The sequence below is a fragment of the Labeo rohita genome, unplaced genomic scaffold (assembly GCF_022985175.1).
Source record: "Labeo rohita strain BAU-BD-2019 unplaced genomic scaffold, IGBB_LRoh.1.0 scaffold_1350, whole genome shotgun sequence".
Taxonomy (NCBI): Eukaryota; Metazoa; Chordata; class Actinopteri; order Cypriniformes; family Cyprinidae; genus Labeo; species Labeo rohita.
The window spans coordinates 1-21,342 of NW_026127506.1; the positions used below are offsets into that span (position 1 = coordinate 1).

A 21,342-nucleotide genomic window follows, 5' to 3' on the forward strand; every position below is an offset into this window, starting at 1 on the left:
GATATTTGCTTTGATATTTTATTTAATGTAATGACATTCAGACATTTGACATAGGTGTCCAAATACTACTAACGTCTAAAGAAAGGTGCATCTAAGTACCACTGAAAACCACCCAAAATTATTCTGACTCATAGTGATTTCCTCATTAGTAAATAATGAAGTAAACTGCTGCCTTACCTTTAAACAGATCTCTCTCATAGACCGGATCACTGGTCTTCTCACTCACGGCATTCTTGACTGTGCAGGTGTAGTAGTTGTTTGGATTTCTTTTGTTTTCGACTGTGATGAACTCTCCTTTTGGATCGTGATTTGAGTCCTTCAGTATTTTTCCAGCAGAATTCTTCCAGATGATTGTTCCATGTATGTATTTGCATATTAAATCCACAGCATTAGGGTTTTTATTACTCCTACGTATTTGTATCACAGGTTTGGGGACCGGCGCTGTGGAAGAAACAAAGAAAAACTTAAATGATGCTGTCAGACTGTAATATTATAGTATTTTGATAAAATTCAAAAACGCAGGTTAATATGTCTGAAATAAATATTCATGTAGAAGGCATTAGTTTGCACAGAGGAAAGCCCAATCTAGAACCTGCCCTGTACAGTTTATTATTTTGTTAAACAGAACTGAAAAACAACAAGATGACGTCACAGGTTCTGGTTGACCAATTGGTGGAAAGAGGCGTCTCATGATCACCCACATGTGGAAAAACTAATTTGGAAGTTCTTTAGCCATTTTCTACCCGTGAACAACAACAACAAAAAAATGTATCATGGTAATCTTGGAAGTACTTACTTGTTACACCATGGTATTTATCAAAATATAGTACAGTACCATGATATCACAATCTGACACAATTACATTACAATTACAGTATTAATATTAATGAATATAATAATCAATATCCACTCACCTGAAACTTCCAAGATGAATCTTTGTTCCTGCTCTTTACTGTTGATGTCAATGGTATAAACTCCACTATGTTCAACAGTTAATTTAGTTATAGTGATTTGTCCAGTTTTCTCATCAAGAGTTGTGATGTTTTTGAATCTTGAACTGGGGATGTTTAAACCATCATCATCCCATTCAATCGCCTTGACAACAACTCCACTGCTGCTTCTGTGTTTCCATATAATGCTGGTGACCGGAGGATTTATGTTGGTTAGACGAAAAGACACTGTATCACCCACTGCTTTTATCTTTTTTTCACCTAATGAAATATGAAAGAAAAGTCAGTGAACACATTTCTGTCAGTAGTTTCCAGATAGCAAGTAGCCTATAATGTACAATATCTGGCCATAGTATGACATCTGAATATTATATATAAGACATGTCATCGAACAAAAAATGACTATCATGGTACATCCATCTGAATCGGACTTGCACACCCTTTTTAAGTAGGCTCTGGGTCTGAGACTAATAACTTTAAATAGTAATGGGAAAAACTAGGCCATGGCAGAGTCTGTCCTGGATATATAATTATCTAAACTACACCCAATCATTTGGTACTGTAAATCAGGCTACACTGGAGAGGGAGTAAAATCTTTGCGTAGCAAAGACCTGCTACCGCTGAATGCGTCTGCCACTCGACCTGCCACAGTTTATATGCATAAATGCATATAAAAAAAAGTGTAAACAGTGAGAGCTGTTGAGGCAGGCGCGACGCTCCGGTGCTGCGTGCGCCATTATGGATTTAAAGGGAGGATTTTCATTTTAGGGGGGCTCAGCCCCCAATGAGTGTATAATAACAAAAAAATAATAAATAATTAATTAAATATATAAATAAATAAATAAAATAAAAACGAATCGCAAAATTTTAGGGGGGCTGAGTAGTCAGTTTAGGGCGGCTATAGCTCCCCTAAAAATGGCCTAGCGACGCCCATGGTAAACAGTGAGAACTCTCCCCGAGAACTCTAGGCAGACGCGACGCTAACTTGTGGCAGGCGCGACACTTAGGTTCTGCGCGCGCCATTATAGATTAATGGAGGAACAAAGCACAAGTTAATGCAGCAAATATGTAAATAAGAGTAGAATTGCACTTTCTATTTGTTTATATGCATCAATCGGAGTGTAAACAGTGAGAGCTGTTGAGGCAGGCGCGATCCTAAGTTGTGGTTGGCACGGCGATTGATGCATATAAACAAACAAACAGTGCAAGTTTACATTTATTCACTTTGCTACCTTAACTTATGTTTTATTCCTCCCTTTAAATCCACAATGGCGCGCAGCACCGAAGAGTCGCGTCTGTCTCAACATCTCCACTGTATACACTCCGATTGATGCATATCTGCCGGTGCCAGGCGCGTATAGCGATGGACTGGCAGCTGCCTTTCACCGCCAAAGGCAGCTGCCACTCGACCTGCCACTGTTAAAGGCAGCTGCCTTTGGCGGTGACGGGTCGAGTGGCAGGTTTTTGTGTCAGCTGCCCCTGCCACGCAAAGAGTTTACCCTTACTGCTACAATGCTATAAGCTGACCAGATTTCTGAAATGAAAAGAGGGGAAATTTCCCTAGCTTAGTGGTCAAAATATCACTAAAATCGCACTTTCCATTATCTACGAATTAAAAAATGGGGACAAAATGTTTTTGTTATTTAATTGTTGTGGGTTCCATATATTAATGTCATAATTGATAATTACAATGATTTTTGAATAATATGGAAGCAGATTAGACTTAATAATTCACGCAAAAGACACGATGCACACATGCGTGTCCCAATTCACATGCATGAAACCCAATTCACGTGCACGAAAATATATATATTCACAAAAACCAATTCATGTGCACAAAATAAGAATATAAATTCATAAAATACGTTTCACAAATTGCAAAACACAATTCACAGATTTACAGCTGTGTACAACAATTTTGAATGTTTAAAAATCACAAGTGTATCACAGACTGTTGAGTGTGTGAATAGCCTTTTTTTGCATGTATATATTTTAGACTTGCATGTGTGTTTTTGAGACTTTCCTGGCAGCGAACTCCTCCCACGCGGGTCACTCATACTCTTTAGCCAATCAGATTTGAGCCTGTCGATCGACCAATCATAATCCGCTGCGGGCGTGCATACCTTGCGTTACGTCATCAGTGCGAGTCCATAGTTCCAGTTACAATTCAGCTGTTGATCGTCTCATTTAAGATAACTAGCCTAGTAAAGATGTATTGTTTTATATTGCATGCCTAATTAAAATTTGGAAGTAAAATCGGTCATTTAGACACACTCATTAACGTGACCAGTGTAAGCCAGCTGCTTAGTTCAGAGTGTATTATGTTTTAATATTTATCGATTGTTATGTTTATTTAAAAAAAAAAAAAAAAGAATCATTCATGTGGATACCACACCACATTAAGATATTAAGATCTGTCAGAGCAGAGCTTGTCTTGTGTCTCAAGTCCTGTGATGGCACGCATTCAGCTGATTACGATAATAAAATGCAGACATTGTAAACCATGTACATTTCAAGACGATCAACAGCTGAATCGTAACTGGAACTATGGACTCGCGCTGATGACGTAACGTGAGGTAGGAACGCCCACAGCGGGTTATGATTGGTCGATCGACAGGCTCGCTGCCAGGAAAGTCTCAAAAACACACATGCAAGTGTAAAAAATACACACGCAAAAAAGGCTATTCACACACTCACAGTCCGTGATACACTCGTGATTTTTAAACATTCAAAATTGTTGTACACAGTTGTAAAACTGTGAATTGTGTTTTGCAATTTGTGAAACGTATTTTATGAATGTATATTCTTATTTTGTGCTCATGAATTGGTTTTTGTCAATATATATATATATATATTTTTTTTCGTGGACGTGAATTGGGTTTCATGCATGTGAATTGGGACACGCATGTGTGCATCGTGTCTTTTGCGTGAATTATTAATGAGTCTAATCTGCTTCCATATTTATTCAATGTTAAAAGTGTCTAATGTGAGTTTGAATATCATATTGCATGTCATGTATAGCCATACTGAAAGCAACTATAGATAACTTGCATCAGATCTTGAAAATAAATGTAAACAAACATAATATAGCCTAAGTTAAAACACATAAGTTACCTGAAACAGCTCCTGTGGCGATGAACACGGCACAGATGACAGCCGTCGAGTATCTTAGAAGTAACATCTTAAGACAAAGCACAGCTTTTTTCACCTTTCTTCTGTATTTTTACGTGGAATGCGTTTCACGCCCGAGTCTAAAGGAAAACGACACTGAACCAAATGGGCGTTCATGAGTGTTTAGTGCAGTGGTTCCCAAACTGGGGTGCGGGAGTTATGATAAGGGGGGCGCGGCAAAACTAGTGTACAGCCGAGATAAACTGCCGAAAATATCAACGCGCACAAAATTCTGCTGCTGACTCGTCTGCCAGTGGGTGAAGATGCTTTCGCTTTCATAGTGTAATCGCCAAGTGAGGGCGCGCGCCAAACGGAACCGCCCACATCACTGTAAACAAAGCGCCGAGACCTTTTCTTTCCCAAGTTCATCTGGGCTACTTGTCCTTTCTGTAAGGAGATGCGCTGTGAGGAATAAGAATTCAGAGGAAGAACACGATGTGACACACGGCGCGATCCATCAGAGGAGATATTTATGTGAGTAAGTCTTTCTTTTATTAGCCTGCTTGCGTTAGTTGTTACTGTGACAGAACTTGTACACATTTTACTAGTTAAGACTTTTTTTCAAACTATAATTCATGACTACAGCAAGTGAAACATCATGAAGTATGTTTCATTTCATTGCATCAAAATGTGTCACGACGCCAGGATGTTTTTAAAGTTCTGTACAATAGAAAACGATGCGATATAAAGATAATAGTGTTTACACTTACGCTTAACAATAATAATATAGTTTCCCAAATATAAAACGTTTTTGTATTGTATAATACATACAAAGCATGCTTATGTTTATGACTTAAACATCATATTATTTAGTTATTTATTTATCGTATAACAATGTGATGTAATATGAGTGTTTACATTGAGTGTATGTTTAGACCATGTTTATCAATATTCTGCTCTCGAACAGATGTTTAACGTGAAAAACAATAATTATTACATATATATAGATATAAAATGTCCTTTTTACGTTAGTACAAATGCGCGAGTCTATGGCTACATACACTATATATGTATATGTGTGTGTGTGTGTGTATATATATATATATACATCAGTGGCGGCTACTGGTCTGTCAAATAGGGGAAGCTCATTTTCGGCCTACATCATAAAATTGTCTATTTATTTATTCACAAGAATGTGCCTTATTGTCATAAGTAAGTCACAATGCAAACAATCGTAAAAAAAAAAAGCTTTAGTTTTATTATGCAAAATAGGATGTATTTTTTCTTTTAGTCAGATGCTACTATATAGTATAAATATTTTGCAATTTAAATAAGGTTATTATGGAGATTTATTTATTTATAAAGTATTTTAATAGAAATATAAGGTTTCATTATGTTATGTTAAAATTTTTCAAGATTACTATATATATATATATATATATATATATATATATATATATATATATATATATATATATATATATATTAATTTATAGTCATCCTCCATGTTAATATTTAATGTAGTAATCTATATATATATACTGATTACTACATTAAATATTAACATGAATGAATGAATGAACGATCTAAAAAAAATATTAAACTCTGTAAAAGTGAAACAAGGAATGTGGTGTATAATTGTGTGATATGTATGATGAAAATCAAGCAATTTCGCCAAGCAAATATAAAGAAATAGGTTGCAGCAGTTTTTATTTCGACTGAACTTGAGAAATCCGCGATGGGACTGAGCGCGAATAGCTTCAGCGATTCCTTAAAGTACAAAATCGCTGTCAGTCAAAAGGAGATGCAATCTTTCGACAGACCCTCCAATCATCACGCAGAAGCTCGGAGTCCAGGCCAGCCCACTCCTCATTTGCTCCTCATTCACCCCCAGAGACGCTGAGCGTCCGTGGGCGGGACATAATCGCAGCGTTTATCCAATGACCGTCTAGTTTCAAAGCACTGAAAAAAAACGTTCAAAGCAGCCCCATTGAAGTCAATGGACGCTGGGCTTCAACGGGGAAATGCACTGTGACGCTACGGGAATGTATGAGAAGAAAATCAAGTCAGCCGACCTGCTATATCTAACTGATTCTGAACGAACTCGTCTTTGAGATGAACGTTTTCTAACGCATTTTTAGTCAATAAAATGTTAATACAATAGTACATAATTTGACCATTAATTTTGTGACATTATAGGGGAAGCTGAGCTTCCCTTGCAGTCTTAAAGAAATCGCCACTGATATACATATATTACAGATGCTCCTGATATTAACATGCTCACAGATGTTTTCTTATGTTGTTTGTTTTTTAGTGAGCTGATACCTGCACAACAGATGAATCCTGCTGTCTTTCAAACTGAGAGCGCTGTACTAAGATCAGGTGTTCAACTACACATATTCTAGTTCTTTGACTACTGATGATGAGTTTAGAGATATCAGGTATGATTTACTTTGTTCACTTGTTGAACAGAATTCAGAAAACAGTTTTCAGAAACTATACAAAGTCTGTTCACATCTCTGTGGTTAGATCAGGGTGTTCAATTGTGTGTATTTGACCTTCATTAGGTATATTTTGATGATACTGTGTTGTAAATAAAATACAAACAATCTAAAACTCCATTCTTTGAATCTCTCATTGTTTCTACCTGACAGTCACAGTGTCATTGATGGGCCATTAGGGAGGGCTCTTTGTCTCTCAGGTGTGAATTGCTAAATATTCATGGGTCATTGCCACTCCTTCGCATATTCCCTTTCGATCACAAAACATGTCTTAGAAAATTTACATCAATATATTGTTTTCTCTGAACGAGTGAACGAGATGATTTTCACATCATTTTGTTGAAAAAACTCTAGCCTACCACATCCAGTTCTCAAAAGTCTTGTGGACTAATGTTCTGAATGTGTTTCATGGCCTTGTTTCAGTGACTTAAAAATTTTAGTTTTTCACTAACCACGCATGAACATTGTTTTCTCAAAAACACAAACATGTACATTCATGTTGCTTACATATTATTGTAGCCCAGTTTGTGCTGATTACAGTGTAGCCAGACTTTAGCCATTAATATGTTTTTAAGATACTGAAAAAAGCACAAATGTGAGGGCATGTCAAAACTTCTCCAGGGCCCCAAAACACCCTCAGACCCCAGAGGGTTAACTATGGTTTTTGTTGTAAAACCACAGTAACCACAAAATTAACTATGATTTTACTACAATAACCATGGTTTTTTGTAGTAAAATCACAGTACCTACAGTACTGACAGTGAAACCATAGTAATGATGAAATAAAGCACACATCTATAGCTTAACTGTGTTTTCCAGTAAAATCATAAAACACCAAATTAAATATGGTTGTACTATGTGTGCTGACACTTTTATACCCTAATCGAGTTTCTTTTATTCGATAAAAAAAAAAAAAAAACGGTAGAAATTGGCATTTTGACTTACACGAGGACACACACATTCATGTAGAGATACTGGAGTTTAATAACGAAGATATTGGACCTTTCCAAGGATCATCCAGACATCAAGACGTTTCAGCGTTGATAAATGTGATAGTTATCTTTAATGTGATTGTTTCATTCTTTCTGTTCGAGATGATTTTTAAAGGCTAAATGCATGATAGTCAGTAATGACACAGACAGTTTCATATGCACGTGAAGCTGTATTTCGTAACCGACATAACTAAAAGTAATATCTTGCAGATCACGCAGTTACCGAGTTCGAACAATTCATTAAGAGAACCGACTCTTAAGAATTATTTATTTGTGCATTGGACTGTATTTTCTTTTTACTCGGCAGTACAGAATACAAACATCTACTTTTGTGTTTGAATTAGATTAGATTAGATTCAACTTTATTGTCATTACACATGTACAAGTACAAGGCAACGAAATGCAGTTTAGGTCTAACCAGGAGTGCAATAAGCAGTAAGTGCAGGATAAAGGTATAAGTTATAAGTGCACTTAAAAGAGATATGTGCAGGGAGAAACTATGGGTAATATTTACAGATGGATATACTGTAAGCATAATATACAGATTGCTAGTAACTATAATCAGATTTACAAATAGATGAACAATATATACAAGTTGCTATTAACTGTAATCAGGAATTTGCAGATAGATATGAACAATGTACAGGTTGCTATTTTCTATAAACAGGAATTTACAAATAGACATCTACAGATATATATGTAATCAAAAATTTACAAATGTATAGTGCAATGGATATTTGCTTTTCAAATAGGTATGTACAGTGTAGTGCAGTAATATTAAATAGTGCAATGGTAATGGAGAGAATATGGTGGTGTGTGTGTGGGGGGCAAGAGGTGTCAGTGGGGGGCAGAGTTCATTAAGGAGACTGCTCTAGGAAAGAAGCTGTTCCTCAGTCTGCTGGTTCTTGACCTGGGACACCTGAAGCGCCTACCATGGTTTAGGGATGTAGGCTGTATGTATTTTAGGGATGTAGGCTGTATGATACTGTGTATTTAAAGAAGCCATGTTTATTTGCTTTGCTGACCAAACAAGATGTAAATGTAGTGTATTTATATGTTTATTTCTTTTATAAACATACTGTTAATTTCTGTAGAAAGAAAACAGTTTTACAGTGGAAGTTACTTAATGCTATTTTTATACGTAAATTAGTGATTTTTACCACGGCACTGCAGTACTTTGTCTCCAATATTTAAAAAAAATGTAGCTGATTGTTTGTAATCATTTGGTCACAGGTAAACATGTTCTTACATATGTTACGGTTAATATTCTCTTTCAAATATGATATAAGTGCTTTAATAAAGTCTTTATCATAGAATAGATACTTGTTATTCTGTTTTTTATTTGGTAGAAGTTCATTGCACAACTTTTGTTATGTAATAACAATACAACCTGTTATGTAAAACAACCTACTTAAATAAGACTGTGGTTACTACAGGCATGGTTACTACAGTTTTACTCTAGTACTATTACTACAATATTACTATAGTAGAACCATGGTATCAAAACCATGTTTTTTAAAACCATGCTTCACACCAAAAAACATGGTTACTATAGTCATGGTTTACTACAGTTTTACTATAGTATTACTACAATATAACTGTAGTATAGCATATAACTGCCTTTACCTGAAAATTGAGTGTTTACTGTTGACGTTTTGCATTATTGATGCACTATTTCCTATTTAATACTGTACAGCCGCTTTGTCACAATTCTGTATTGTTAAAGGCGGTATATAAATAAAGGTGACTTGACTTGACTTGACTAGTAAAACCATGGTATCAGAACCATGTTTTTTTAAAACCATGCTTCGCACCAAAAAAACACGGCTACTAAAGTCATGGTTAACTACAGTTTTACTATAGTAAAACCATGGTTAATTTTCGTAAGGGCTGTGCTGACAAAAGGAATTAAAAGGAAGTAACTATATAATTGTGTGGTGTAATATTATAATTCATTGTCATTATTCAATAAATTATTTAAATTACTAAAATAGCCCATAGACAACAATGTGTAATAATAACTCGCACACACTGCATAGGATGATGCAGTGTCACATTCATGTTATATTAAGTGTTTGTAAGAATTATGAGTCTGTTGATGCTCATGACTTTTGGCAGAGCTGTTTTGTAGTTCCAGTAACTTGTTGTTGTTGTTGTAGTTGTTGTAGTAAATATTTGTATGTTGTTAGTTGTGGGTCAACTGTGTGGGTGGGGTAACTTGTTTTATTGTAACCCACCTGTGAGTGACTGTGTCCTCTCAGGTGTATAATCTGATTTTTGTTACAGGAGCTGGCAGTGGTGGATTTCTGGTGTTGGTGCTTTCATGAGTGTTGGCTGGAGTGGTTGTGTCTTTGTGAGTGTGTGTATGTGTGTGTCACAGGTATAAGTGAAGGGTGTTTTGCTGTGGAGGCTGATTGCGCCCTTATGCCCTGCTGTCAAGCCTTGGTTCCTGTATCTGAACCCTTGGATGTCCTTGATGGCCCAGGTCGCCCATTATTGTATTTGTGACGTGTCTTATCCATGTGATTGTTGACTGCAGTGATTGCTTCTTTCCCTTTTCCTATAAAAGACAGCGATGCGGTCAGCAACGTGGCGCCTGCTTCCTTTGAAATATGTTTGATGATTGCGCCTGAAGCGCCCACGCCGTCCACTCCCCCACCCCAGATGGTGCCTGTTCATATGTGTGAGCATAGAGCTTAATCTATTAGGGCATTCGTCATGTGGAATGGATTTTACTGATGGCGCTCTAAAAAGTGCGCAGACATATTCGCCGAATTAGAGACAGTAAAAGTGGGTGGGTCCGATATCATTGGTCTTCAAAAGTGGTCCTGTCCCACCCACATTCAATGGTTCTGACGCCCATGATTCGTAATATACTTAGCATGAAATAAATGTATTTTAAATAGATTTTAGTATATTTATTTTTCACTAGGGTAGATAATTAAGCATTCTAAATTATTACCAGATAAATGTTATTGTATCTCATTAGCACAAGCTGCTCAAGGCTGCCACATACAGGCTTTATAGTCAACTGTACACTAGCTTTGTTAAGGCTTTTCATGTTGTTTTATAGATGTATGATTAATAGATGTTTATAGGTTTTTGAAAATGTTTGGTTAAAGGTCAATTACAGTTTGACACATTTTTGTTGGATAAATTATTTTCTTTTTATTGACTAAAATTGTGGAATTATCAACAGAGTGAAACAGAGTTTGTTTTTAATATAAAAAGTTAGATTTTTAGCAAATGTAAAAGCCCTTTCACACCAAAAAGTGAAATAAATAAGCCTAAGGCTGAAGGAAAAGTAAATTCACATCTGTACAGTAGAACTGTAGGAGAAGGAAGTTCAACACTCTTCAGCAATGAGAAAAATGAAGCACAAATGTTAGTTTTGTGTATGAGTATAGTTGAATTGGATCAACAAAGGTCAGCAGCAAAGACACTGGTAAATAAAATGGGATTAAATACATAAAGGATGTTATGGCGTTACTTTTTTGAAGAAGTAACTCAGATATTTTCTTGTAAATTAAAAAGTAATGTGTTACTTTACTAGTTACTTGAAAAAGAGTAATCTGATTATGTAACTTGTGTTACTTGTAATGCGTTACCCCCAACACTGCTTAAGTCATGTTGTGACCGACTAAAAGACACAAACTACGACTAAAAGAAAAATCAGTGACAAAATTAACACTGGGACAGAATGAGCCGCGCCTGGATGAAATAAAGCTGCATTCTTCACATCTTCACCTAATGAATGAAATATGAGAGATTATGTTAATGAACCTTCAAACAAGCAAGTCTCTGTAGTACCATCTAAGTGCATCTAAGTACCACCGAAAACCACCCAAAATTATTCTGACTCACTGTGATTTTCCTCATTAGTAAATAATGAAGTAAACTGCTGTCTTACCTTTAAACAGATCTCTCTCATAGACCGGATCACTGGTCTTCTCACTCACGGCGTTCTTGAGTGTGCAGGTGTAGTAGTTGTCTGGATTTCTTTTGTTTTCGATTATAATGAACTCTCCTTTTGGATTGTGATTTGAGCCCTCCAGTATTTCTCCAGCAGAATTCTTCCAGATGATTGTTTCACTGTATTCGCATATTAAATACACCATATCAGGGTTTTTATCACTCCTATCTATTTGTATCTCAGGTTTGGGGACCGGCGCTGTGGAAGAAACAAAGAAAAACTTAAATGATGCTATCAGACTGTAATATTATAGTATTTTGATACAAATCAAAATGCAACATTTTTACTTTAAGTTGCACACACTCATAACCTGGCAAAATGTGACATTTATGCCATGATGATTGCAGTACATTAAAAATTGTTATTGTCTAAAAAAAAAGTTATGACTGTAGTGTGTTTACACATGTCTGAATGATCCGTGTGTCACAGCGCTGTGGACTGTTTGTGTTGGTTTCTCCCTTCTGTGCCCATACATGGTTTTTCCTGTTCCTGTCCTTAAGTAATTTATTAGTTAATCACCCTCACCTGTCTTTGTATCATTAGCACCCATATATAAGTTGTATTCAGTTCAGTATTGTTTGTCTGATCTTAAAGTTATGTTGGTGTGTGATTCCCTGCCCTTCCTATCTGGATTTACCGATTGTGGATTTTATTAAAGACTTGTTTTATTTCATCTTCGTGCACCTCCTTCCACATACAACCGTGACACTGTGTTCCACAGCAGAACCTGATTTTACCAAGTAGGACATGTTCCTGGATTAACATCTTTGTTGACCCTGGAACAACATTGTGATTAACCAATCAGATTTGAAAAACCAGTGTAAGTTTAGGCTTACAATCAGTGTTTGGTGCTTGTACATCAGTGCCATTAATTTATCATTTCCTCTGATTTTAGGGATTACTCATGAGTAAGGTTTAGGTGTAGAGATGTGGTCAACCCTAGTGAAAAAAAGTATACTTTATTGTATTTGTAATCTATTTCCTGTTTCAATAGTACATTGCAAATATACTAACCAAAAATTGTACTAACGTTAAATATATTATAAGTGTATTACCACCATGCTTTTACCTATTTTCACAATACAACTTTTAACACACTTTAAAATAATTGTAATTAAGTATATTTTCTAAAAATATATATTTTCTAAAAATATACTTGAAATGTAGTTTTGTTTGTTTTTAAAAGTGTATTTATTTGCACTTTATGTAAATATATTTTAGTATTATTTTTAACTGTGTGCTGAAATGTAACAATGCATTGAAAGTATACTTTTAAAGTACATTATTAAAGAACTTGTTAGTATGCTTTAAGTTACATTTTGGAGTAATTTTTAAGTGTACTTCTTCATGCTTGCAACAGAAAGTAATAAAACATATGATAAATGCATTTAAAGCCCATTTAAAACATTATTAAATGAAGTGTATGCATACAAAAGGCTACTCTTGTAATTGTGATTTAAGTATTTTAATAAATTTATACAATGTCACAGAGAGGTCCATGTACATCAATGCATTTATAATTTTATACCAACAGCACACCATAGGAACACTAGAAAAAGAGTTATACACTGTAAAACCAAATAGTATTCCTTGCTATAAAAATACTAGTAAGTTTACTCTATTTTAACCAAAATGTTGAGTTTACTCAATTTTTTTCATTGTTGCTGAAATATTAGAACAGATAGTTTCCATAACTAATGAAATTTAAGTAAAATTACTCAAAATGTCCAAGACATGCTGTTACGCATGCGCACTGGGCGACAATTGTCCCTCCCCCACGTCGCAGAAGCACAACGGCTGAAGATTCAACGTGTGTTTGCAGAGGATCTATTTCGGTAAAATCAAGGTAAAGCTTTTAATTTAAGTCTCATTTTCTGATTTTTTGCTTGCTAGTCCTTATGATGGTTAGATTTTATGCACTTTGTTGCATGCTGTTTTGTGGAACATCTTAGCCCATTCAAAGAACTCAAACACGGTTGACCCTGCACATTATTTGAAGCGATTTCTGTTCAAACCACTTAACTTAATGTCCGCTTCATATCTGTAAAATTAGCTGCCTGGTTGTCTATTAATTACTATGTTATCCATTTGTGCTAGTGATAAGTTAGTTACGAGAATAGGAGTAATTTGAACGACGGTTGTTTCATGTGACGTTTTGCAGAATTTCGTAAGCGTTTAGCATATGCTGTAGGACAGTGGTTCTCAACCGGTGGGGCGCGAGTAGGCTACAGGATGGGAGCAAAAAAAACAGAAAAAAAAAAAAATGCAAATTCGTGATCTTTGTTTGGATTCATCGGATCTATTTTCGCTGCTAAAATAGACCAAAACAGTCATTATTTCATCAAAAATATAAGTGACTTAATATTATTAACTTGTTTGTTGAACTGTCATATGAAATCAGTGTCACATTTTCAATCGTGAGGTGAAATTAAGTGATGGTCAATTGTCAGCTCTCTTGGTCGTCAGGTCGTGTGATGTATGTTGCTGAACTGTATTCAAATGTTATAAATATAAAAACACCACATTTTGAAATCTAACTGCAGTATGCCAATTTAGTTTATTTGTGTGTGCTGCGCTCATAGACTTTAGAAAACGGCGCTCATTTGTTTGATCAGTGATGCGCGGGTTGATCCAAAATGAGCGGGTGCTTGCGGTCACCCGCGGTTACCCGCAGTTACGAGTCATCCAAAAATATTTTTAATGATATTCGGGTCGCGGCGGTCGGGTCGTTTGAAATAAAGATTCCAATTAAACCTTTGTAATTTATAGGAAATATTCAAGCAATAATATATAAATTATCTCATGTATATCCTTGTTTAAAACCAGGGATTAAAAACGAATTCCAAGTAAAAACGGTATTTTTCTTTACATTTCCAGAGAGCGAAACGAACGAAATTAAACATTACTTAATAAATTCAAGGCATAATTTCCTTATTCATTTGATACAACTATTATAGCTATACAACTAATATATAAAAAATATTATTTTGTCATATTCGTGATTCCTGAATTTATATATGAAAACTTCGTTTTGAAGTGCATTCGTTAAGTTTGTATAAGAAAATTCTTTAGCCTGTTGAGTTGATTTAATATTCTTGATAATTTTTAGAAGAAGTTAAAAGTTAAGAAAAAAAGGAATTAGCTTGTAATCTATATATTTAGGGCTATAGGCTAATATTTTTCTTAACTTTTATTACACTGTAGATCGAAATAAAATAATTCTTGATCATATTTAACATCGGAGAATCACTGATATAATTTAGAGTACTTCGAAAACGAAACTATTTAAATCTGTATAAAGGAAAGACAAAATAAATCACAACAAGAACAATCTGTATTTTTCTTGTAATCAAGAACATTTCTTTTGACAAAATAACCTAATTAATGCCGAATGATTTTTGACAGTGAACGCATCTCCACCGCATAGCCGCATATAATCGCTGCTGTCAGTCGCAGATATTAAACATGCGGTTCAGGAAGCAGGTCAGGTACAATATTTTATTTTTCTTTTTTTGCGGTCCGAGTTGCGGGCGGGTTATTTGAAAACTTCGGTCGGGTTCGGGTTGTTTATACATTGACCCGCGCATCACTGATATAAAACGAATAAACTAGTCAGAATATAGGCTACATTTAAAGCTTTCCTTTAGTTTTTGTGAAATACACGCACGCACACAGCCACGCACACACAAACATGTTTAAATACATTCATGTTGTTAATAAATAAATTACAATAAATTGTTGTAACAGCAATATCTCCAAGTTTTGTTTTTCACTGTAAAAATGTAATGATTTTCCAATGCAAATACCGCCACCTTTTGGTGCTACTGCCAATTATAACAATAGTCTTAGTAATGATAATAGGCCTACCAACCGCTACTGATGATAATAATAATAACAATAATAATAATAATGTGGGCCTAATAATAATAGCTTAGGGCTATCTATCTATCTATCTATCTATCTATCTATCTATGTATGCAAGGCGTTATGGTTAGTTTTGGGGGGCCCAACTGCAATGAACCAGCTTTGGGGGGGCCCAGCTTGCAAAAGGTTGAGAACCCCTGCTGTAGGATATCTTATTCTGGACGCGGCATATTCGAATGAGGAGCTCAGAGACACGGCCGCATTCACGCTAGAGAGCGCGCAATCCGGTCAGTGTACAAACTGATGGAAAAGAACGCTACATCTTCAGACGGGTTCTTTTAAAATAACTCTTTTTAACTTGACACGGCGATTTTGAAAGCAACTATGAGTGCTAAACTGTAGTCAAGCCGTAGCATTATTTGTTAGAAATACCTGGTTGCGACGAAAATAGTACGCGTGCTTAGTATGATAATTACGGTAATGTGCAGGCAGTAAGAAACAACACGCATTCTGAGATTGTCAACGAGTCTTTAGCAGACCCATCACCCCCACCTCCTCAAGCAGAGTATATATAACATTGAAACTTATTTAAATGTAAGTTAACGATCTTAGTTTTAAAATACCAGATGTTTCCATTTATATTACATAAGAAAAAAAAAAAAAACACTCTATATATTTGGTTTTGTTTGTTCAGTGTTCACTGATTTTTGATTGATGGGATAACACTTTTTTTTTATTATTTTAGAATACCAGTTGATGACTGCTGTGCAGTGGAAATGTAAGTTTAGATGCTTTAGTTTATGTTTGTTACAAGCGCTATGTTTGTGACGTAACAGACATTCTTTACATTTGTGTTCACTTTGCAGAGAGGATCTACTTAGATAAATGTAAGGTGAATGCAGTAAATGAGACTTAAAAGCATTTATTTCATTTTCTTCCACAGATCGATCATCTTTCTTGATAAAACCTCAGTATATCAGGAGCAACAGGTATTAATTTTGTGCTTCTTGATATGTTTTTTCCCTCCAAAAATGGACAGTCTCTGATTTAAATTTTATCAATCACCAAAGGCCACATTTTCAGCTAAAAATCTTCTTTGCTGTTCTGCTGAAGAAAAGTACTCATGAACATCTTGGGTGGCGTAAGGGTGAGTAAATTAATAGCTAATTTTTATTTTTGGGTGAACCTGTTTTTTTTTTTCATTTCCAAAATTTTCAAAACCCTATTCCTTTTCAAAAAGTGTGTTTATGGATTGTGTCCTTCAAAATGTTAATAGCCACTTAATGTTTGTTCTTAGATCTTTGCAGGATTCAGTCGCATATCTCGGATCTGAGTTCTGCGCAGCACTGGACACAGACTCTGCACTTTTGACATTTTCTAGAAAAAAGGATTTTAAATTTCACATCAAGTTAATTAAAAGGTATTTCTTTATCATGTTGACTGTAGTTGTCATCTTTAAATCATGATTTGCTTATGATTGTTATCCTCAGCCTGTCTCTATTTTTTCATAGTCATCTGACGTTTCCACTGCAGTACTTCAGGGCCTTTCAGTCATCCTGGAGGATGACCCAGAGGAATTTTACAGGATGTGTTTCGTAAGTATTACTGGATTTTCTGCTCTCATCATTTTGTTTTATTCAATATGAATATAGTTCTGGTTATGAAAAATTGTCAAAGGTTCTGTGTATTTTTTTTTTTTTAGTTTTGCAGTAGATGCTATATTTGTCTTTTGTGAAACAGTTTATTACTGAAATTGGTGTAAATGCTTTAAATTCGTGAAATTGTGTTGAGTGATCACAAACATCATTACACACTTTGAAATAAACTTCTTGAAATAAAGAGCCTAGTTCACCCAAAAATGGAAATTAGCCCATGATTTACTCACTCTCAAGGCATCCTAGGTGTATATTAGGGCTGCACGATAAATCACATGTGATTGTCATGTGCATCTCGACAGTGAAGATGGTTCTGTGATTAGTAGTAAATCTCTATCACATGCATTCAGATGGAGCAGAATTTAATACACAGAGCCTTAGTTCACTGACAAGCTACGCAATATCGCGTTCATAATCGAATGCGATTCACCTGCGAGTATGAACGCGATATTGTGTAGCTTGTCAGCGAACTAAGGCTCTGTGTAATCGCATAACCGTCTTTACTGACAAGATGCGCATGACAATCACATGCAATTTATCGTACAGCCCTATTTTATATGACTTTCTTCTTTCAGACCAATACAATCAGAGTTATATTAAAAAATATCCTGGCTCTTCCAAGCTTTATAATGTCAGTGGGTGGCTGTTTCTGTTCAACAGTTTAATGAAGTGCAGTAAAATGCGTCCATCCATAATAAAACATGCCTCACACAGCTCCGAGAGGTGAATACAGGCCTTCTGTAGCGAATATATGATTTTGTACGAAAAATGTCCATATTTAAAACTAATACACTTTTCTCTCACTTCCACTAACTGCCATAGGCAGAAGCCATCCCGGGCAGCTGATGTAGGATGTACGTGTGCGTATGCGCCGGTGATTAGTGACAAACATGAAAGCACAGGACAGAGCGAAATGAAACACCAGTAACGAATTAGAAGTACAAAACAAAGATCCATAAAGAAGAATGTCGGAGGATTTCAATATAAACCAAGAGCAGAATGGTTTTCTTTTGCTAAAGTAAGGAAACTTTGCTTCCTTTGCTCCTGTAAACAAACTTTTCTTTGCTAGTCGAAACTTACATTTCGACTAGCATATTTACACCAGCGCATGCACACAAACGTCCTACAACATCCACCTGGAAAGGCTTGCACGTATAACAGTTAGTGGAAGTGAGAGAAAAGTGTTTAAAACTTTTTAAATGTGTATATTTTTCTTACAAAAATGCATCGATCCACTACAGAAGACCTTTATTCATGTGTGAGGCACATTTTATTTTGGATGGATGCGCTTTCTTGCACTCCTTTTGAACTGTTGAACAGAAACACTCGCCCAATGCCATGGAAAGCGTGGAAGAGCCAGGACATTTTTTAAATGTTACTCTGATTGGATTGGTCTGAAAGAATGAAGTCATACACACCTAGGATGCCTTGAGGGCGAGTAAATCATGGGCTAATTTTAATTTTTGGGTGAACAAACCCTTTAAGATAAAATCATGTAAATGATGGGTGTGATCCATCACTCCATAACACGAGAGAAAATGCTCTTAGCATTCTTAGCATGTTGTTAAAAAAAAATTCTGTAAAAAGTTCTGTAAATTCACATCTATAATGTTGAAAACAATGTACAAAAAATTTAGTCCATGGAACTTGTGTGTTATATTCCAAGACTTCCAAGACAAGGCATGCAGTAATAGTTGACACAAATGATAATTTACACTTTTGCTCTGATTTAAATCATGTATTGTGAAATGTCACTATCACACTATAAATCTCGTTATCTCTCTTTGGTGATCATAATTTAAAGCTTAATTACATTTCCTTGTACTTGATGTTTGCACAGATCATTGTACACTCACTCTGGTCATCAATATGAATCAATTTGCTTATAAATTAAAAGCATTAAAAGTTCCTTGTCAATATATGTTTCTCTACTTAGGATGTGGATGCAGACTTCAGTCAAGCAGTTGTAGACCTGCTCACAGTTCTACCAGAGGACATGCCCTCATTGTGGATGCAATAAAGGCAATCATGGAGGGAAGAACTGTCATGAATGGGTTTTAAAGGCCTGTATTTTATTTTTGCTGTTCTGTTTGCATGCCATTCTGAAAATGCTCAGTTGTTTAACAGTGTTCCAGTGGGTCCAGATAATGTTATGACAACAAAGTGCTGTTTAGTTAAGAAGTCTGTAAAGAGTATTATAAGAACACAGATGTTTTAAAAGCTAATTTTTATTATTGTGATATTCTTAAAGTTTTTTACAAAAATAAACCGGTGAGAATTTCAAACTTGTGTTAAGTTCATTTCATGCTGGTTGAACGAATAAAACTACGTTCAGTTTACTTAAAGAAAATGTGGAAACCGATTGCACGAAATGTTTTAAGTTCCCATATCTTAAAATGGCAGATTAAATCCATGTTGAGAATAACAGCATTTAAGATGTTTGCACAACACAAAATAACACTGCTAGGTAAATAGAATTAATAAAGTAATCTTACTATTAAATCTTAAGTAAGATTAGTAAATGTCCTGGAGTATGTTAACTAGAAATGACATTAAACTAACTTGATATTTATTAGTTCATTTACTCTGTAAGAGTTTGCTTTCTTTACTTTAAACTGATTATTAAATTAGCTTTAGTTTTACCTTTAAGTTTGCTTTAACAAAATAAGGCAATCGGTTTCCAAACTTTTTTTAAAGTAAGCTGAACTTATTAGGATTTACAGTGTACTGGACAGGAAGTTCAGCTACTAGTTTGTGATGTCACAAGTACAGCCAAGTAAATACTATTGCATGGCCAAAAATTGAATTTCACTCACACTGTTTTAATGACCCTGACAACGAGTGCATTCAGCATTGGGGAAAAAAATTGCATATTTTTACTCAAAAATAATATATTTATGGTGTGTTTCTTGTATATTTTGAAGACACCCTTAATTAATTTGTAATATACTTGTAATACAAACAAAGTACACTTTAATATCACTAATCAAGCATGCAATTAGCTTACACAGCATATACTTACTTAAAGTATACTAAGTATACTTGAAGTTGTTCCAATTTAGCACATAAAAGTACACTAAATACACTTACAGTTATGCTTTACTACAATTTAATTACAACTAAAATATACTTAGCACAAAATTAGTTGTTCCAAAATAGCACACTTCAAGTTAACTAATCAGTAACACACTTGAAGTATACTGACAATTAGTCTGGCTGCAAGTATACTTAGCATATTTTTTTTTCACTAGGGAAGATTAAATTTTTGGATAAATGTTGTTCCAGGGTCAACAAAATATGTTCTATAACACATCTAACTCCGCAAAATCAGGACTAAGTGTTCCACATCTGCTAAATAAAATAGGCTGAATGCAGGTTAATATTTCTGAAAAAAATGTTTCTGTGGAACGCATTAGTTTGCAGGGAGGAAAGCCCAATCTCGGACCTGCCCTGTACAGTTTAAGAATCTTTACTGCTATAGCAGCAGAGAACGACTATTATTTTGTTAAACAGAACTGAAAAACAACAAGATGACGTCACAGGTTCTGGTTGACCGATTGGCGGAAAGGGGCGTCTCATGATCGCTCACATGTGAAAAACTAATTTTGTCATTTTGCCATTTTGTACCTGTGAACCAAAAACAAAACTATCATGGTATTCTTGGAAGTACTTGATACATCATGGTATTTATCAAAATATAGTAAAGTACCATAATATCACAATCTGACACAATTACATTACAATTACAGTATTAATATTAATGAATATAATAATCAATATCCACTCACCTATAACTTCCAAGCTGAATCTTTGTTCCTGCTCTTTACTGTTGATGTCAATGGTATAAACTCCACTATGTTCAACAGTTAATTTAGTTATAGTGATTTGTCCAGTTTTCTCATCAAGAGTTGTGATGCCTTTGAATCTCTGATTCGGGATGGCAAAACCATCATCATCCCATTCAATCACCTTGACAACAACTCCACTGCTGCTTCTGTGTTTCCATATAATGCTGGTGACCGGAGGATTTATGTTGGTTGGACGAAAAGACACTTCATCACCCACTGCTTTCATCTCATCTTTACCTAATGTATAAAATATAAGAGAAAACTGTTAATGTTCAACAAGCAAGTATCTGTCATGTATTAGTCATTTATGATTTGTGTACAATTAGGTTAAACTACAATGTAATTTTAAAATAAATTACTTTAGAGTCCACAAAACCAATGAGCAATCTTTGATAAAATGTTGAAAAACATCATGTACCTGAAACAGCTTCTGTGGTGATAAACACAA

General features: G+C 35.1%; 2 protein-coding genes and 1 long non-coding RNA gene across 4 annotated transcripts; 1 reads left to right on the top strand and 2 right to left on the bottom strand.

Annotated features, from left to right (window-relative positions):
* Positions 1 to 130: 130 nt before the first annotated feature.
* On the bottom strand, positions 131 to 4,280 carry LOC127158128 (uncharacterized). Its single transcript, XM_051101286.1, has 3 exons — positions 4,065 to 4,280; positions 915 to 1,211; positions 131 to 441 (listed from the first exon to the last, which is right to left on the bottom strand). The coding sequence occupies exons 1-3, from the start codon at positions 4,129 to 4,131 to the stop codon at positions 146 to 148; spliced, it is 660 nt and encodes a 219-aa protein (XP_050957243.1). The 5' UTR covers positions 4,132 to 4,280; the 3' UTR covers positions 131 to 145.
* Positions 4,281 to 9,850: 5,570 nt separating this feature from the next.
* Positions 9,851 to 21,336, bottom strand: LOC127158129 (CD48 antigen). Its single transcript, XM_051101287.1, has 4 exons — positions 21,313 to 21,336; positions 20,835 to 21,131; positions 11,465 to 11,725; positions 9,851 to 11,301 (listed from the first exon to the last, which is right to left on the bottom strand). The coding sequence occupies exons 2-4, from the start codon at positions 21,118 to 21,120 to the stop codon at positions 11,195 to 11,197; spliced, it is 654 nt and encodes a 217-aa protein (XP_050957244.1). The 5' UTR covers positions 21,121 to 21,131; positions 21,313 to 21,336; the 3' UTR covers positions 9,851 to 11,194.
* On the top strand, positions 12,819 to 19,079 carry LOC127158130 (uncharacterized). Of its 2 annotated transcripts, XR_007826072.1 has the most exons (6): positions 12,819 to 13,373; positions 16,137 to 16,169; positions 16,335 to 16,380; positions 16,462 to 16,538; positions 16,689 to 16,986; positions 18,983 to 19,079. It is a non-coding gene; the product is annotated as an uncharacterized LOC127158130 (long non-coding RNA). The 2 variants fall into 2 exon arrangements; XR_007826071.1 differs by lacking the exon at positions 18,983 to 19,079 and having other exon boundaries at positions 16,689 to 17,089.
* Positions 21,337 to 21,342: the final 6 nt, after the last annotated feature.

Bases quoted from the DNA above. Each gene is read 5' to 3' on its own strand.
- LOC127158128 (XM_051101286.1), bottom strand. From the start codon at position 4,131: ATGTTACTTCTAAGATACTCGACGGCTGTCATCTGTGCCGTGTTCATC. The intron at 1,212-4,064 runs GTAACTTATGTG...ATATTTCATTAG, and splicing joins CGCCACAGGAGCTGTTTCAG to GTGAAAAAAAGATAAAAGCA. The intron at 442-914 runs GTGAGTGGATAT...TTTCTTCCACAG, and splicing joins ATTCATCTTGGAAGTTTCAG to CGCCGGTCCCCAAACCTGTG.
- LOC127158129 (XM_051101287.1), bottom strand. From the start codon at position 21,120: ATGAAAGCAGTGGGTGATGAAGTGTCTTTTCGTCCAACCAACATAAAT. The intron at 11,726-20,834 runs GTGAGTGGATAT...TTTCTTCCACAG, and splicing joins ATTCAGCTTGGAAGTTATAG to CGCCGGTCCCCAAACCTGAG. The intron at 11,302-11,464 runs GTAAGACAGCAG...TTCATTCATTAG, and splicing joins TGAGAGAGATCTGTTTAAAG to GTGAAGATGTGAAGAATGCA.